The sequence below is a fragment of the Sapajus apella genome, unplaced genomic scaffold (genome assembly GCF_009761245.1).
Source record: "Sapajus apella isolate SASKATOON/1434 unplaced genomic scaffold, GSC_monkey_1.0 scaffold4, whole genome shotgun sequence".
NCBI classification, from domain to species: Eukaryota; Metazoa; Chordata; class Mammalia; order Primates; family Cebidae; genus Sapajus; species Sapajus apella.
In genome coordinates, this window is record NW_022436944.1 from 59,257,055 (window position 1) to 59,273,414 (window position 16,360).

General features: G+C 41.6%; 1 protein-coding gene across 5 annotated transcripts in view; it reads left to right on the top strand.

Moving 5' to 3' along the window:
• The window catches only part of MYRIP (myosin VIIA and Rab interacting protein), a 425,307-nt gene that overhangs the window by 355,361 nt on the left and 53,586 nt on the right, over positions 1-16,360 (top strand). For all 5 annotated transcript variants that reach the window (XM_032271158.1, XM_032271182.1, XM_032271174.1 and 2 more), the window contains one exon: positions 14,373-14,612. In XM_032271158.1, the coding sequence (XP_032127049.1) occupies positions 14,373-14,612 (240 nt within the window). The remainder of the gene's footprint in view (positions 1-14,372; positions 14,613-16,360) is intronic.

Genomic DNA, 16,360 nt, shown 5'->3' on the forward strand with positions numbered 1-16,360 from the left:
CCTCCAGCTTCATTCTCCCACGTAGCTGGGACTGTAGGAGTTCATCACCATGCCTGGCTGGGTTTTTTTTATTATTTCTCTAGAAACAGCATCTTGCAATGTTGCCCAGGCTGGTTTTGAACTTCTGAGCTTAAGCAATCCTCCATCTCAGCAGCTTTTTCTTCTATAGTCTGTTAAATGACATTAATCAACTTCTCAATTCTGAATCATCTTTTCATTTTCTGTTAAATGACATTAATCAACTTCTCAATTCTGCATTATCTTTTCATTTGTTGCATAAATTTTACTTGATTATGATTTTTTTTATAAAAACCAGATTGCATTTGCTGGTTTCCATTTTATGCTATCTTGTTCAGTTTGATATCAGGTTATTCTAATAACATGCAAGGATTCTCTATTTTGTATTATTTTTAGAACACTTTATATGACATAATAATTTTTTGAAAGTTTGGGAGAATTAATCTATTAACCTAACTAGGCCTGCTGCATCTTTATAAGGGCAGGTCTTTTACTTTCTTTATAGATTTCTTCTTTGGCTGTTAAAATATTTAGATTTTCTAACTCTTCTTAAATTCACTTTAGTAATTTACATTTTCATAGGCAATCATCTAACTCATCTAGATTTTCAAATGTGTTGACATAATGTTATACCTAATATTCTTATCATGTTTGAAAATATTTTCTCTGCACTATAGTTCTGCATCCTCTGGTTTATAGATTTTTCTCTCTCTCTTGTTCTCATTCTTATTCTCTCTCTATCATCATCTCTTTTCTTACTTGAATTTATCAGTCTTATTTTTTTTACTGGTGTTCTTGAAGAACCAGCTGTTACTTTCATTCATTTATCCAGGGATTTTTTTTTTTGCTTCCTAGTCTGTTAATTTCTACTTTTATATTTATTAACGTCCTCTTTTTACTTTCTTGTTTTCATATATATTTTTCTATATATTCTGATATACATTTCTAATATAGCTAATGAATTTTCCCTCAAATTCAGTTTTGCTTCCTTCCTACTAGCCTTGATATGCAATGTGCCCATTTTCAAACTTTTCCAAGTAATTGATCATTTCCAGCGTAATTCTCATTTTAATCAAATTAAGTTAGTGAGATGGATAGCACTTTGCTTTGTTTTTGCATTTTGTTTTGGTTTGTTACTGATTTTTAGTACACATTATGAATAATGAATATGGCTTATATGATTGCTAATGTTGGGAATTTGTTGAGATTGCCTTTATGATTGAATAAATGGTTAGTTTTTGTGAATGTTTTATGTGTGTTTGGAAGGAACACTGTTGTCTGCTTTTTGGAGACAAAACTGCATATGTATGTATGCACTGTTCTGGGCATTACAAGACAAGGTCTTGTCTCTTGAAGCTCACATTCATTTCCCTTCATTTCTCTAATTTCCTGCACTTATTTACAGTGTCTTTATTGTTCTGTGGTTTTCTGAATTCCTATCTTTTTAGAGTCTTGTGAGGGACCCATTTTAGGAGATGCAAAAGTACATCTGTCATGTCACTCCCTGCTAGATGCTTCACCTCACGAGCCAAGATTAGCAGCCAAAGCCAGCTGAGAGCAGGAGTCCTTTCCCGCAGTCTCTACCTTATCCCTGGCCTCACTCACTGGACACATACCTTTGCACGCCTCGCCTCCATGCTAGGGGTCTCCAACCTTTTTGGCACCAGGGACCAGTTTTGTGGAAGACAGTTTTTCTATGGATTGCAGCAGGTGCAGGGAGGTGAGGGATTGTTTTGGGATGAAACTGTTCCACCTCAGATTATCAGGCATTAGTTACATTCTCATAATGAGCACACAACTCTCATCTCTCATGTGTGTAGTTCACAATAGGGTTCGTGCTACTGTGAGAATCTAATGCCACTCCTGATCTGACAAGAGGCGGAACTCAGGCAGTGATGCTGGCTCGCCCACCACCTACCTCCTGGTGTGCGGCCTGGTTCCTAACAGGCCACTGACTAGTACCAGTCTGTGGCCCCGGGGTTGGGGACCCCTGCTTTATGCAATCCATAATCATAAACTGCTGAACACACTCTTCTGTCCTCCTAAACCCAACCCCCTGATGGACATAGATGGGCTAAAACCCCATCTCTTTTGAATATTAATTCTGCCTTTGCAGAATTAATGCAATTGTAATTCTGCAAGTCCAGACTTCAAATGCAAGTCTATGTCTGCTTCTGTGTTTTCAGTTTTTCTGCATTCTTTTGTCTTATCTCCCCATTTCACCTTATCCTGTAGTCTTTTAGTCTAAGTGCTTAAATCTTATAGCTTTTTACACTGCTTAATTGAAAATCTGCATTCTTCAGTGAGAATGCAAAACTGCTATTAGACATCGTGTCCTAGTTGTTAGTAAAATTCACATGAATGTCTTCAGGCTAACTAGTTTCCTTTTCTCTGCAATATTTTTCCATGAGTTCCACGTTAACTTTTCCCGTTAGCAGTTCTTAAATGAGGATAACACTTTCCCAGCCTCATTGTTTGCCAATATCTAATGCCCTCAAATCATTTCCACTCTGCTAGCTTAAGATAGGGGATTTTAGTTCTACTCTTACTGCCTCATGTTGTGTTTCTCTGATCAGATGGCTAAGAACCTAGCCACAGTATGGAATATACACATAACGAATGAATGAATTAGAAACAGCAGACACCATCATACACTGCATGGTTTTTGGAGTCTCTGCCCCAAGGCTTACACTTCATCACTACACCTCCCAGCATGCAACATGGTACCATGACTAGTTCTTCTTCCTACCCACCTAAATATTTTAGGGTAAATACACTTTTACAGTAGCTATAAAACAGGGAAGCACTGAGGGGAGTTGGAAGTGAGCTTATCCTCGGATGTTTAAAAAGTCCCACTGCCACCATAGAAGGTTCAACTGTGGTGTTTTTGTTTGTTTGGTGTTTGTGTTGCTTTGTTTTATGGTGAGCATTTATCTTAATATTCCTGGACCAAGATTTGAGGTGGAAAGAATACTGGAAGGAGGGTCAACAATTATTCTGACTGCTTAGAAAAGGGAGAGAGTGAATAGATCTCCAAATGCACTTGTGAGCCTTGTATTTAATTTTTAAAATGTCCCATTCATTTACTGGCAGCAAGCAGCCTTCCATTGCTTTCTAGTTTTTTCATCTTTTTCTGTATCTTCCCACACAATTTTGGTGGAAATTTTATGTGAAAGATGTTTGCCAGATACCATTTTAAAATGGAAACCTGCTGATTAATTTTTTGTTGATTGAGACTTCAGGATCGCAGGAGGCTGCTATTTTAATTTCCTCCAATATTTCATTTTTGGTTGTACTCATTAGTGAAACTTGTTATCTTGGGGTAAATTTTCTCCCGTCTAGCATTCTAGGTTCTAATTATTCTTTAAAAATGTGTTCAGATCTTGTCCTAGTGAAAAACTATCAGTTCTTTATAACTAATCATCTGTAAATATTCCTTTATTGAATAAGTGTATGCCTGCCTTGCTCCAGAAATAATTTTAAGTGGCTTACATAAATGTGAACAGGAGAAAACAAAATAAAATATAATGATGAAAAGGTGGACAAAGGGAAAACCAGAGTAGGAAAGATAAGATGAAGCTAGGAGTAATGTTAGTTCACAAAATGGATGCAATGAATCTTAAGCAAGAAATACCAAAAATTTGTCTCTGAGTTTCTAGAAGACAATAGAAGGAGCGTGAGTGACATGAGCAGTTTCCTGAGTCATAGAAGCACTAGTAGAACAAATGAGTCCATTCCTTAAAAAATGCTGCTCTTGGACCTAAAATCCAAGAGAAACTCATCCTTTGGATCCTTTTGGAGAGGATATAGACTACAGCAACCCCTGCTATAAACTGTTTCCACTGGATTCACACTTTGAAAGGTGTTTCTCATAATGTCACTCAGTATTGACCAATACATCATAGCAGGTATAGTTCAATTAAGTCAGGCTGATGAGGGGCCAAAATGCACTAACCTCTGCTGTCCAGGCTGCTCCAGGATTAAGTGTGGGGGTATGGGGAGCAATGGAAGGCTCCCTCCCTGTTGGAAATAGATGCTTGGTGCCACAAAGAAAAATTAGCACTGAGACAAAGGATGTTTCAGCAACACGATTTTTACTTTCTGGACTGGAAGGGTACCCTTGCTAGCCATTGTGCCACAAGAGTACAATGAAAAAAAGAAAACACGCAAGTTTATTCCTTACACATTTGGTGTCGTCCTTGCTGCTGTGTCTGATCTCCATTGGCTGGAGCCAGACCTTACAATTTAAACTAAAACCCGATTGGCTAATAACTGAAAACTTTTCTAAACAGGTAAAAGCAATGGAGAGCTGGGACATGCATGTGAGCACGTCCAGCACAGATATCTTGGTTAAAGTACAAGGACATAGAATGTACTACGTGCCTGTAAGCATGGCATGTCTAATAGAGACATAGGATAGGGCTTAACAAAGTTACTAGCACACTTATTCTTTAATAAGAAAGGAAACTTTAGGCCGGGCGCGGTGGCTCAAGCCTGTAATCCCAGCACTTTGGGAGGCCGAGGCGGGTGGATCACGAGGTCAGAGATCGAGACCATCCTGGTCAACGTGGTGAAACCCCGTCTCTACTAAAAATACAAAAAATTAGCTGGGCATGGTGGTGCGTGCCTGTAATCCCAGCTACTCAGGAGGCTGAGGCAGGAGAATTGCCTGAACCCAGGAGGCGGAGGTTGCGGTGAGCCGAGATCGCGCCATTGCACTCCAGCCTGGGTAACAAGAGCGAAACTCCGTCTCGAAAAAAAAAAAAAAAGAAAGGAAACTTTAAAAAGGAACTTTCTACTTCCACACTCCCCATGGCTCCCCTCCCTGTTTTGTGAGTCTTGTGGAGCTCTGTGGAGGGGATGCTTTCTGACAAGTGCTTGTGAGACATGCGTGTTGGCAGTAAGCTGAGTTGGAGGTAGTAGTGACACTCCCCTGTGAACACTGGGGCTCCCGGAAGGTTTGCCTGCCTCTGAAGTGTGCCAGGAGAAAATCTCCAGTCAAAACCTTAAAATCTACTCAGAACTGTATTGGAATTGTTTCCAGTACACAGACCAAAAGGTAATCATTCCCCTCTGCCTTTCAATTCTCCACCCTGATTTTCAGATCTTTTTAGGCACAGAGCCTTCCCTTAAATGAAATCTAAAGAGAAGACAGGGAATGAATGCACTTTCACTTGTACCAAAGGTTGTATCTCCCACAAAAAAATAAAAATACTTCTATTTTTATTTGTAAAAATAAAAAATAAAAAATGCTTTTATTTTACAAATAATCATCTGGCTGAAAGCAGAGCTGCTCTAACTGAGGCGCAGTTGTTCCCACATTCCTCCTGCTTACCCCCATGTTCGCAGCAGTCCAGCATGCACAAACAGTAGCGTGGAAGGACTTCAGACCAAATACCCTCAGAAGAAAAATCTTCATCACGTGTCTGTCACCTGATTTCCCGGGAGCATGACAATTGTTAGGAGTGCCTTCCAAGATACACTGCTTGCATAGAACATGTCTAGAAAATGAGACAGTTGCTAAAAGACAGTGCTTTATATATATATATATATGTATATATATATACACACACATACACACACACACACATATATATATATATATATTTTTGTCATAGGCCCTTTTGAGGACCTAATGAGTACTCCAGGTCAGGGTGTCCAGCCTCTTGGCTTCCCTGGGCCACACTGGAAGAAGAATTGTCTTGGGCCACACATAATATACTAATGCTAATGATAGCTGATGAGCTACAAAAAAAAAAAAAAAAAATTGCAAAAAAATGTGTAATGTTTTAAGATAGTTTATGAATTTGTGTTGGGCTCAATTCAGAGTTGTCCTGGGCTACGGATTGAACAAGCTTGCTCTAGGTCTTCTCTCTAGGGAGGAAAAAAATGTGCATAAATGCAGTAAAATCTTATGTTCAATCTTGGGGAGTATTGGGAGCTTGTCTGGAGCCTCTCTCTATAGGATTTTTACATAGGAGTCTGTTGGATATTAAGGCTTATCCACTGAAAATGATCACTTTAGTGTAGCAATAAATTATTCAGGGCCTTCTTTTAGGTAGATATTAAATAGCACATCTAACTATCAGTATCAACTAAGGCTTTTACTTGTATGTAGCAATAAAACCATGTCAACTCCATGAAAGAAAGTGTTGAGTTCTGTATTCTATATGGCAGGGACCCAAGCCCAGCCCATTCAAATGGATGGCAAGTCTTTCAGGGCCAAGCAGAGAAAGGGGTCTAGAGCACACTCAGTCCCTTCACCCCAGCCCCTGCCCTGCATGTCATCACGTGATTGCCAGGAAACCCTCCTGCTGACCCTGACTCTCACACTGCATATGGCCCAGGCTCTGAATCACCACCAAGATCCATGGATCACAGAACTTAGTCTGTGCTTATCACAATCCTGAGTCAAAGATAAACAAATGTGAAGCCCACTGTTAGTGCTGCTTTATTCCTAACGAATTACTCCACAAAGAGACAGAACAGTTGTGGCCAGTATGAAAATAATTGTCTTAATTATGCCAAGTGTTCCATTATTGGAACATTAAGCATGTGGGAGTTATTTATCCTGCTGCTCAAGGTCATCACCAAGGTCTGATTGTAAAAATTCAAAAAATTACAACCTCTGGCATAAATGGGTTAAATTCACCTGCATTTCAGGTGAATGTTACATGAGGAATGGGCAATTTTAACCCATTTATGGGTAGCAATTTTCCAGATATTTTATATGGACTTGCCATAATTCTGGGGAATAAGTGGTTGCCCCTTCAACCAATAGTATAGTCTAATTCCATCAGATAGGAGGTTAGCAATGAGAAAACACACAGAGGAGGGGCAGATACTAACAGTCAGGGGGGTTTGGTTTCTAAAGTGGGAGATGTACCCCAGATTAAATTCAGACATTGTTTTTTAAATCAATGTAATAATATGAAGGACTCAGAAATCATGGAATCTGTACATCAAGGCAACTGATCTGTAATAATAAAAGCTAAAAAATAAGCCTTCCAGATGACATCCTGGTGCTAAGATTCCATAACAACTTTCACCAAATTAATCACCAGGTAGTTAGTCCCCATACCTTCCATGCAATTCCACCAAGCAGGCAGGTCCTTCCACTTGATGGGTTCTTCGTGATAGAACCTTATCTCTCCTTGAGAGACTGTCTTTGAGGCAATAGGAAATGTATATAATATTAATTTCTATAAAATCCCAGATGGTATCCTTCCATTTCCACTGTGTGAAGCTGACCAAGGGTTTGGTATATATTCGTGTATGTGTCTGGCTGCTCTTATCACATCAGTTATAAGGAAAGCAAATGCCTTATTCACAGTATGTGAATAAAACTAGTTTTAGGTGAACAGCAATGCACTAGAAGAGGGAAAACTTCTACCCTAGGCACCAGGGACAGAAACACTTCAAGTCCTCTGGGAGAGACAGATCAGCAGCAGAGTCCAGCAGCCTCAGGGCTCATTCGCCCTCTCCAGCCTCTGGACAGCTGTGCCACAGGATTGGCAAGGAAAGCTGTGTACATTTGTCACACTGAGTTCCCTTGAGTCATTTAACCTGTAAGCTGGAGATTTTCTCTGAAGTCCACTAAAATAAAATCTAAAAGCAAGCCGTAGAAACTTTGTTTTCTAGGTCAGGTTCAGTGTCTTTCATCAACAGAAATGAGGAGAGCCACCAGGACACAAGGATATATTCAACAAAGGTTAACATGTGACTGTAGAAAGTTATCCTTTATCTGGACTCTTTTTTAAAAGGTGGTGAAAGCCCAAAGCCTCGCCTGCCCTTTGCCTCCTGAAACAACCTAGCAGGTGAAAGACAGCCTCTATGAAAAACTTTTTCCCAGACTGGGGTTGCTTTTTATGGGGAAGATGATGAAGCTAAATAGGAGGAAAAAAAAATTTAATTACAGTAGGCTGGATTTCAGTGTGCACAGATCACTGGGGTTACTGAGGTAAAGACAGTCTTCTAAGGTAATCTCGGGGTAGTCATCTCCAGGAAGAATTCTAGAAAAATTATCTTCTCCTTTAAGCATTCCCTTTTGTGAAACAAGAGGTTAAACATCTTGCCTCTTGGGTGTTCTCCCTGCTTCATGGTTCTGCTGTTTTCCTTTTAAAGAGCACAGTTTAATTTGGGGATCCAGCCTTGTCTTGGCATAAGAGAAGATCTTGGCCTTCAGGGTCAGGTCACCTTCAGCTCAGCCGCCCATTTGTGTGACCCTGGAGAGCACACTCAGCCTTTGTCCTCATCAACACAGCGGGAACTGCTGGGATGCTTGACTGCCACACCTGGTGCACAGAGTCCCGCACAGCATGCACCCACACAGCGTGCTCAGCAGTAAGAAATGTCCCATACCTTCTTCCCCAACGCTCACATTCCCATCCCCTCCATTTATTTCTATCCCTGTTTCTCAAGCTGAAGAATTCAATAAATTCCTCAAGAATTTTTAGAAGACCTCCAGTTGGAGAAAGTATACATTAAACTTTAAATACTGTCAATTTAAGAAAAATGTTAGCACCAACCTGAATATAAATACAGATACAAGAATGGAGATCTTACACATGTGGCAGCACCCAGCTGTGGGGCCGAGGCCCAGGTCATCCAGGACATGCCTCTTTTTTAGGTGATCAATGAAATGAAAACCAAAATTTAAGGTGAACTTGCAGACCACTGAAAACATATTAGAAATCTCTTGTTTAAGAAACTATACTGGCTTATCTTAAAAGTATCCCATTGTTAGGTATTTAAAGATATGCATTTCTGTTTAGCCAGGGTCTCCAAGTTCCACATACTAGATTTTTTTTTTTTTTTTTTTTTTTTTTTTTTTTTTAGACTGTGTCTCACTCTTGTCGCCTAGGCTGGAGTGCAGTGACATGTTCTCAGCTCACTGCAACCTCCATCTCCTGGGTTCAAGCGAGCACATCTGGCTAATTTTTGTATTTTTAGTAGAGACAAGGTTTCGCCATGTTGGTCAGGCTGGCCTCAAACTCCTGACCTCAAATGATTCACCCGTGTCAGCCTCCCAAAGTTCTGGGATTAGAGGCAAGAGCCACCACGCCTGGCCACACACTACATTTAAGTTTGCAAGGAAGAGGCAACTTTTTGTTCTTCAGTAACTGCATTAAACCTCCCCATTAACCTCCCCATTTTCACTAGCTAGGAATGTAAATCAACCAGTTCAAAGAACATTTGGCCTCTTGTGATTTAAATGATTTCCCTTTTTCTTTCCACTTATACCTGCCTTTCTTGGGTAAGTAATTAGTGCTCCAATCCATCCACTTTTTCTCCCTTCACTGTCTTGGAAAGCCTATTGGGGAACTTCCAGGGTCCTTGTGGCTGCAGGGGCATCTTAGAGCTGGACAGTGTCCTCTGGGTCCTTGCAGGACTCTGCAGTGATGGGGACCCTGTTCATCAGGCCATTCCCCTGCCTCACTGGCATCTGCTGCTGATGTCTAAGACCTGGGAACCTTGGTCTGTTCCCTGTTTGCTCCATCAGAAGCCAGGACCCCTTCCACAGGCCCCAGCTTGGCTCTCACACATGTCAGCTCCCTGGCCCTGGCTGTCCAACCCCAGGACAGCTACTTTATTGCAGTGTCACAGCAATCTTCTATGACCTATGACCCTGCTTCTGGATGCCCTCCATGCCACACAGGAGCCGGGAGGGAGCCTGGAACCCCCTTCGGCCTCCCTCAGAAGCCCCTCATCGGGGTGATTGCCCTCTGATTCTGCTGCCCCATATCATCATGAGACAGGGGGGTCAGAGATCATAGGCATCCCATGAGGCTGCTTCTCTCAGAATTTCAGTAGAAGGAGACATGAAATTTGGCTTTTGAACAGATTCATCTCTAGAAACCCTCTCTCTATGTTCACAAAATCTGTCTTTTGAGCCTTTTGTTACCCCAAAGAGCTAATAGAGTAAACTGATCAATTATGTTTTGGTTCAGGATCTACATTCACCTTCCTTGGGGTAAAATGCTTATGGTTTAGCCTAAGAAATGAAGACACAAGGGAATGCAGTTTTAATAGGAAATGAAAAGCATTGCATTTTTATTTTCAAAATAATGTCCCATTACATATACAAATACCGATGTATAAGGTGGGGAGTTTTGAGACACCACACCAGTGGGCAAGCAACTCTGATTTTCATATTACTTAAAATGTTTTGTGACCAGAGACAGACATTGCTCATAGTTGCCCAGCTTGCCCATAAGGAATTTCATTCCTTTTTTCCCTGGCCCCTGCAAAAGCTTCTCAGGATTCTCCACTGAGATCATAATCTCAGTGATCTGCTTAAGTCCCTCCCTGTCCAACACAGTGAGTATGTTTGGTGTTTGGCTGAAGTTGTGAAAATCAGAATCTCTTTGAAGAAGAGGAGCATTTTTTGGCTGCAGACTCAGCAGCACCCTTATCTTCTTAAACTCTGGTTTTAAAAACTGAATTTAAAAACCAACCTCCTTACTGCTCTTTTCATCAGTATTTCTTAGCCTTTTGGGGGCACAGACCCCTGTGAAAATCTGACAAAAACTAGTAATGGTCACCTTAGAAAAGTGTCCATGCATACCAAAGTTTGTGAACAATATCAGGGGTCCTCAGAGGCCCATCCATGCACTCCATGTCAGCCAAGATCCCAACTTGGCATTTATTGTCTCAGCTATCATTGCTACTCCCATAAAACTTGAGATTTGTCTTGATAATCTTCAGGATTCCATTCTTTAAGATTTGCTCAGTTATCATCTATCTAATTCCCCTTCCTGACAGTATCCACCTCAACCAACCAGATGAGGGCTCTTCCTCTGAGTCTCGTCAAACCCTTACATGTGTGTATGCTGTTCTCCAGTGTGTTACAATTGTCTGGTTCAATGTTCCTCTCTCCACCACACCATCAACTCCAGTAGGGCAGGAACTCTCACCTTTGAGCTCCAGTAACGCACAGTGATCAGCACATAATAGGTGCTCAACAGGTGTTTGCTGGATGTGGACTGAATCACAATAATTCTTCATAATTTCTCATGTGATAAATAGACATGAAACGTGGATAGACCATGTTAAGCAGGCTTCATCTTTTGGATTAACTATTTAGCCTTGTAAATTAGTCTTTCATGATCTGTATATTCAAGCAATAATTAGGCCAAAGCTAAATATTAATAAAAGTGAACTGAAGTTAAGATGAACTGACAGTTCCATGTATTAAAAATCTGTTGAGTAGAGTGATAAGAGAGGGTCACCAGGGCTAAATTTGTAACCAGTTGCTGACTTCATGGCTAATTCAGTGCATACCACAACAGTAGCAGAAAATCTATTTGATAGGTAAAGCCCTATTCCTTAGACTGGTGTTTAATTCTCTGCAGGCTGACCCAGATCTGGTCTCTCCGTACTACCCCGCTCCCCACTCACCACTTCTGAGCCTTGTCCCTCTAATTATGCAAGCAGCTTCATGCTCCTTGGTTCTGTTGGTCCTGCTGCTTCTACTTCAAGAATGCCTGTCCCAGCCGGGTGCAATGGCTCACACCTGTAATCCCAGCACTTTGGGAGGCCCAGGAGGGTGGATCATGAGGGCAGGAGTTCAAGACCAGCCTGGTCAAGATGGCGAAACCCCCATCTCTACTAAAAGGACAAAAAATTAGCCAGGTGTGGTGATGGGCGCCTGTAATCCCAGCTACTTGGTAGGCTGAGTCGAGAATCGCTTGAACCCGGGAGGTGGAGGTTGCAGTGAGCCAAGATCATGCCACTGCACTCCAGTCTGGGCAACAAAGCAAGACTTCATCCCCCCTAAAAAAAAGGCCCGTCCCCTGACAACATATTAAAATGTTCCTCATCTTTGAGAACCTGCTCAGAGGCCGTTCTTCCTGTGAACCATCCCCATATACCAGGCAAAGGAGTTCCCCCTTCCTAAGCATGCTAGGAGCACAGGTTACTTCACGTAAGTCCCTCATCATTGATTCTCACTTGGGACCAGAAAAGAAATAGTCACTTCTAGTAGACATTTTTCTCTTAATTATTTAGTGTTTTTTATTTCTGTGTCATCTTCTAATCACCTTTGGATAGACATCTGCCTTTAGAATTTATCCAGTTACAGACTGTCTCAAGTAAAATTAATACACAAACAAAAGATGAAAGAACCTGTCACACACCTTTTTAAAAAACAAGATATTCAGATTCTTGTTGCAAAATGTTGTGTGATGAAGTCCTTACTGTTGAATGAGTAACTGGATGAAAAGCCCATACTTCTTTTTCATCCTTATTAATATTGCTGATAATATTTACTCATCAATTCTTGAGCTTGAGAAAATTCACCTAGGACATGGTCATCTGAAGGTCCTCGGTCTGAGATTTCAATAATATAATCAATTTCACCATCATTATTATTATACAGAGAGCTGCTGTCCTCTTTGGATTCATCTTCTGAGTCATCTAATAGCTGTGAAATGTTGTTCTCTGTCAGTTTTGGAATTTTCAATTGTATGCAGTGAAAACTAAAAGCAGATTCAAAATAGTGATGGTTTATGTTTCTATTGAATCATCCTTCTAGTCAATTACAATATTCCATTTATTATGTAGTCTTTTTTTAGCATAATTGGGAATAATTGGTGAGTAACGATGAAAAGTAATTCCCTGGATGATGAAATAGCAAAATAACAAAATGTTTCAAAAGATGGGAAAAATAAGATCACAAAGATCCCATTATGTATCTTAGATTTATAAAAAGGTCCAGTGAACCCATATGGCAATTGCAAAATATAATGAGTTATATTTTATTTTAAAAATAAGTAAATTTTCTTCTTGTTCTTCAGAAGCCCTCTAAGAGAATAAAAGTTATAAAATGTCAAACCCTATAAAAAGATAGAAGAACTCCGAGAGGAAACTTAAAAAGTAAAATTGGGTTCAGTGACCCTGATCGTATGCCATATTATGTACATATGAACACTTCAGTACACATCTGTCTAACTGAAGGCAAGAATAGAGTAACAGTCACACTCTCTATGTCTTCCTGGAGTTTCCCAGGCCTGGTAAGGGCTTTACTCACAGAAGGACTTTAGGAGATACTCAGCAAGTGGAGAGTTGGAGCAGATGATATAACTGTTAAGGGAATGTCAGACAATATTCCTTACATATGTATGTGCAAGGTCCTTGCACCATCTCAAAATCTTGGCCCTTTGCTTAGAATGTTGTTCTTCCCTCTCCTCTTTTTAGCTGGGTGACTGTTAACTTTGAATCTCAACTCAGAGTCCTTTCTGCAGGGAACCCTTCCCTCATCCTCAACCCTTCCCATCAAGTGCTTATTTATGGGCTGTGAAAATCCCTTCCCTTCCCCACATCCCAGCCACACACATCATCTCTGCACTGAACCACCATGAAAAGTTAGTACTCATTAGCCAACCTCTCCTCCTCTCCATTTCCACCCTATTGGTTACTGGTTACAAAAATACAGTTAGATAGAAGGAATGGGTTCTGGTGTTAGATAGCACAGGAGGAGGACTATAGTTAACAAGAATCTATTGTATATTTGGGCCGGGCATCGTGGCATGTGTCTGTAGTCCCAGCTACTTGGAAAGCCAAGGCAAGGAGAACTGCTTCAGCCCAGGAGCTCTGGGCTGTGGTGCGCTGTGCTGGTTGGTTGTCCGTACTAAGTTTGGCATCAATATGGTGACCTCCTGGGAGCCAGATTGCCTGAGGAGGGGTGAACCAGCCCAAATTGGAAACAGAGCAGATCCAAGCCCCCATGCTAATCAGTGATGGGATTACATCTGTGACTAGTACTGCACTCCAGCTTGGGCAATACAGTGAGACCCTATCTCTAAAAATAATAATTTATTGTGTATCTGAAATGTTTTCAACACAAAGAAATGATAAATGTTTGAGGTGATAGATATCTTAATTATCCTGATTTGATCATTATACAATGTAGGCATGTATCAGACATCACATGTACCCCATAAATATGTACAATTATCAGGTATCAATCTTTAAAAATGAATATGGGAAGTCTGAGTGTGTCTCCTTCATTATAGGGCTGGCCCAACAAGGGCTGGTCGGGTTCTCCCAGCATCCTCTGTACCGGCACAGGGCTGCCCATGGTGGGAGCTCAAAGAGTAGTCCCTGAATGAAAAAAAAAAAAATGAATTCAAACTCTTTTCTGAGTAAAGAAGCTTGCCTTCTCAAATTCATGCATTTGAGAAAGTAAAGGTAAAAAGTAAAAGTCCATCTGAAGAGAAAGCAGACCAGGTAAGAAAGCTGTTACTTTCCTGGACTGCATGTTCCTGTGCTCCTTTATTCAGGGGTTACTGGGAACAAGAAGTAACATGACTGCGGCAGAGGGCTCCTGGTCTCATGATTCTGCTTTCATTTAGGTGTCGGGTGATTTATCAGAGACAGACATCAGCAATGAGGCTCAGGACCCTCGGACTCCCACAGACAGCACAGAGGAGAAACGGAGAAATAGGCTGTACGAGTTAGCAATGAAAATGAGTGAAAAGGAGACTTCTTCAGGGGAAGACCAGGAGTCTGAGCCCAAGACAGAATCTGAGAACCAGAAGGAAAGTCTGTCCTCTGAAGACAACAGCCAGAGCGTCCAGGAAGAGCTGAAGAAGGTAAGGGCTGTGAAGCCACCTGCAGACAGCTCAAGCTTCTGCAGTGGGGTATTGGAGAAAGATTCTATACTGGTGCAGAGATGTGCTGGGTCCCCAAAGAGCTGTCTAAAATGCCATCCCTATGCACTGAGGAGAGCCTAAGAGAACCCTTCTTAATTTGCACTGGATAGTACAATCAGGAAAACAGCACCATGGAAGTTTCCCAAGAACTCTTGGCTTCTACTGTCTTTCATCAAGACAATCCCTTGGCTTTGAGTCTATGATTGAGTACCCCTTATCCCTCTCATGGGTAAAAAACAGTGTTATTTCCTGCTCTACCCTCTTTCTGAAGAATTTTGCCCATGGATTGAGGTCATCTAGCCAGCCCCTCTTTTAATCAATGATGAAGCTCTGTTCCACGCCATCGAGCCTTTGTGATCAAAGTGGCCTTCTGGATTGTTTCTCTCTGCAGTTTTCAGATTTTGGTTTGTTTGTGGTTTGCTTGTTTTAGCCTCGGAATCCTTTTCCAAACAATCTTTACATGGAATCCCAGTGTTTCACGCAGATAAAAGTATTGCCGTCTTAGGGTCCCCAAAGCCCTAACCACTGATTTTTCAGACCCACACTGCTCTTCCCCTTTTCCTACCCCCAGGAGGCCCCTGAGTTCCAAAGGACACAGTTTGAAAACCACAAAAGATAAACCCAACCTCTGGCAAAAAAGAATCCCACACTCCCTCCCCATAGTCAGTGCTCTGCTCACTGTCCCCCAGCACTGGGGTTCCCTTTACAGCTTCTCAAAGCACATTTATGCTAGACTCCCCACTTTAGAGTCAGGATATCCCTGCCCGCCTCCAGTGGAAGGGAACACACTAATGTTCATTAAGTGTCTCTGTGCGTGTGCCTGTACACATGTTCATTAGGGCCTTAAATAACCCTTTGAAATAGAAGCAGCCTATTTTTCAGAAGAGGAAACAGACTGGGTCATTGAAGTCCTTACCCAAAGCCCACCACTAGTAAGCTTCAGAGGTGAGGCTGCATCACAAACCTGCTTGGCCTTAAATCACAGGCCCCTTCCTTTACAATGAGCCAAAGATTCTATTTTATTTTCAGAGTGATGATTCTGTTAACAAAAGCCTCCCCCGGTGTTTTCTGTGCCTGAGTGTGTACTATGTAAACTAACAAGTTGCTAGTATCGCACATGCATGGGTGGAGGATCTGCCTTCATCTGCTCAGCAGCCAAGTTGGGGTCCTGCGGAGGAGTAAGTGGGGACCATCACCCATGGCTGAGCCCCTGAACCCCCTGACACCTCAGACTCTTGTTTTTCACTTTTCTCATCCCACCCTCCATAACTGTCAGGTTCTTACCCATAAATCTTTCCTTGGCTTGTCTGTAAGCTGGAAAGTGGAGCTTGGTCTCCACAAGGAGCCCCTCACTGGGATATGGACTCCAACCTATTGCAAATGGTAAAGGGCTCTGATCCTCTCTGTTACTTGAACTGATGCCGCATTATATTCAGATTTGTATGCTGGACCTTAGAGCCAGATGGTAACTAGAGAATATCACATTCTTCCTTACAATGACTCTATCTCCTACTGGCTTTGCTGCCCCAAAGCTCTAAAAACTCTCACTGTACCAGTGGCATGTCAGGCTGTGAGTCATGCACCCTCACTCTTCATCAGTCTGCAAGGAGAAACCTGGAGGCACAGCCACCAATCTCCGCCATTCTTCCCTGGGCAGAATGTGAGCAGAGAAAGGAGGAGCTAACGGG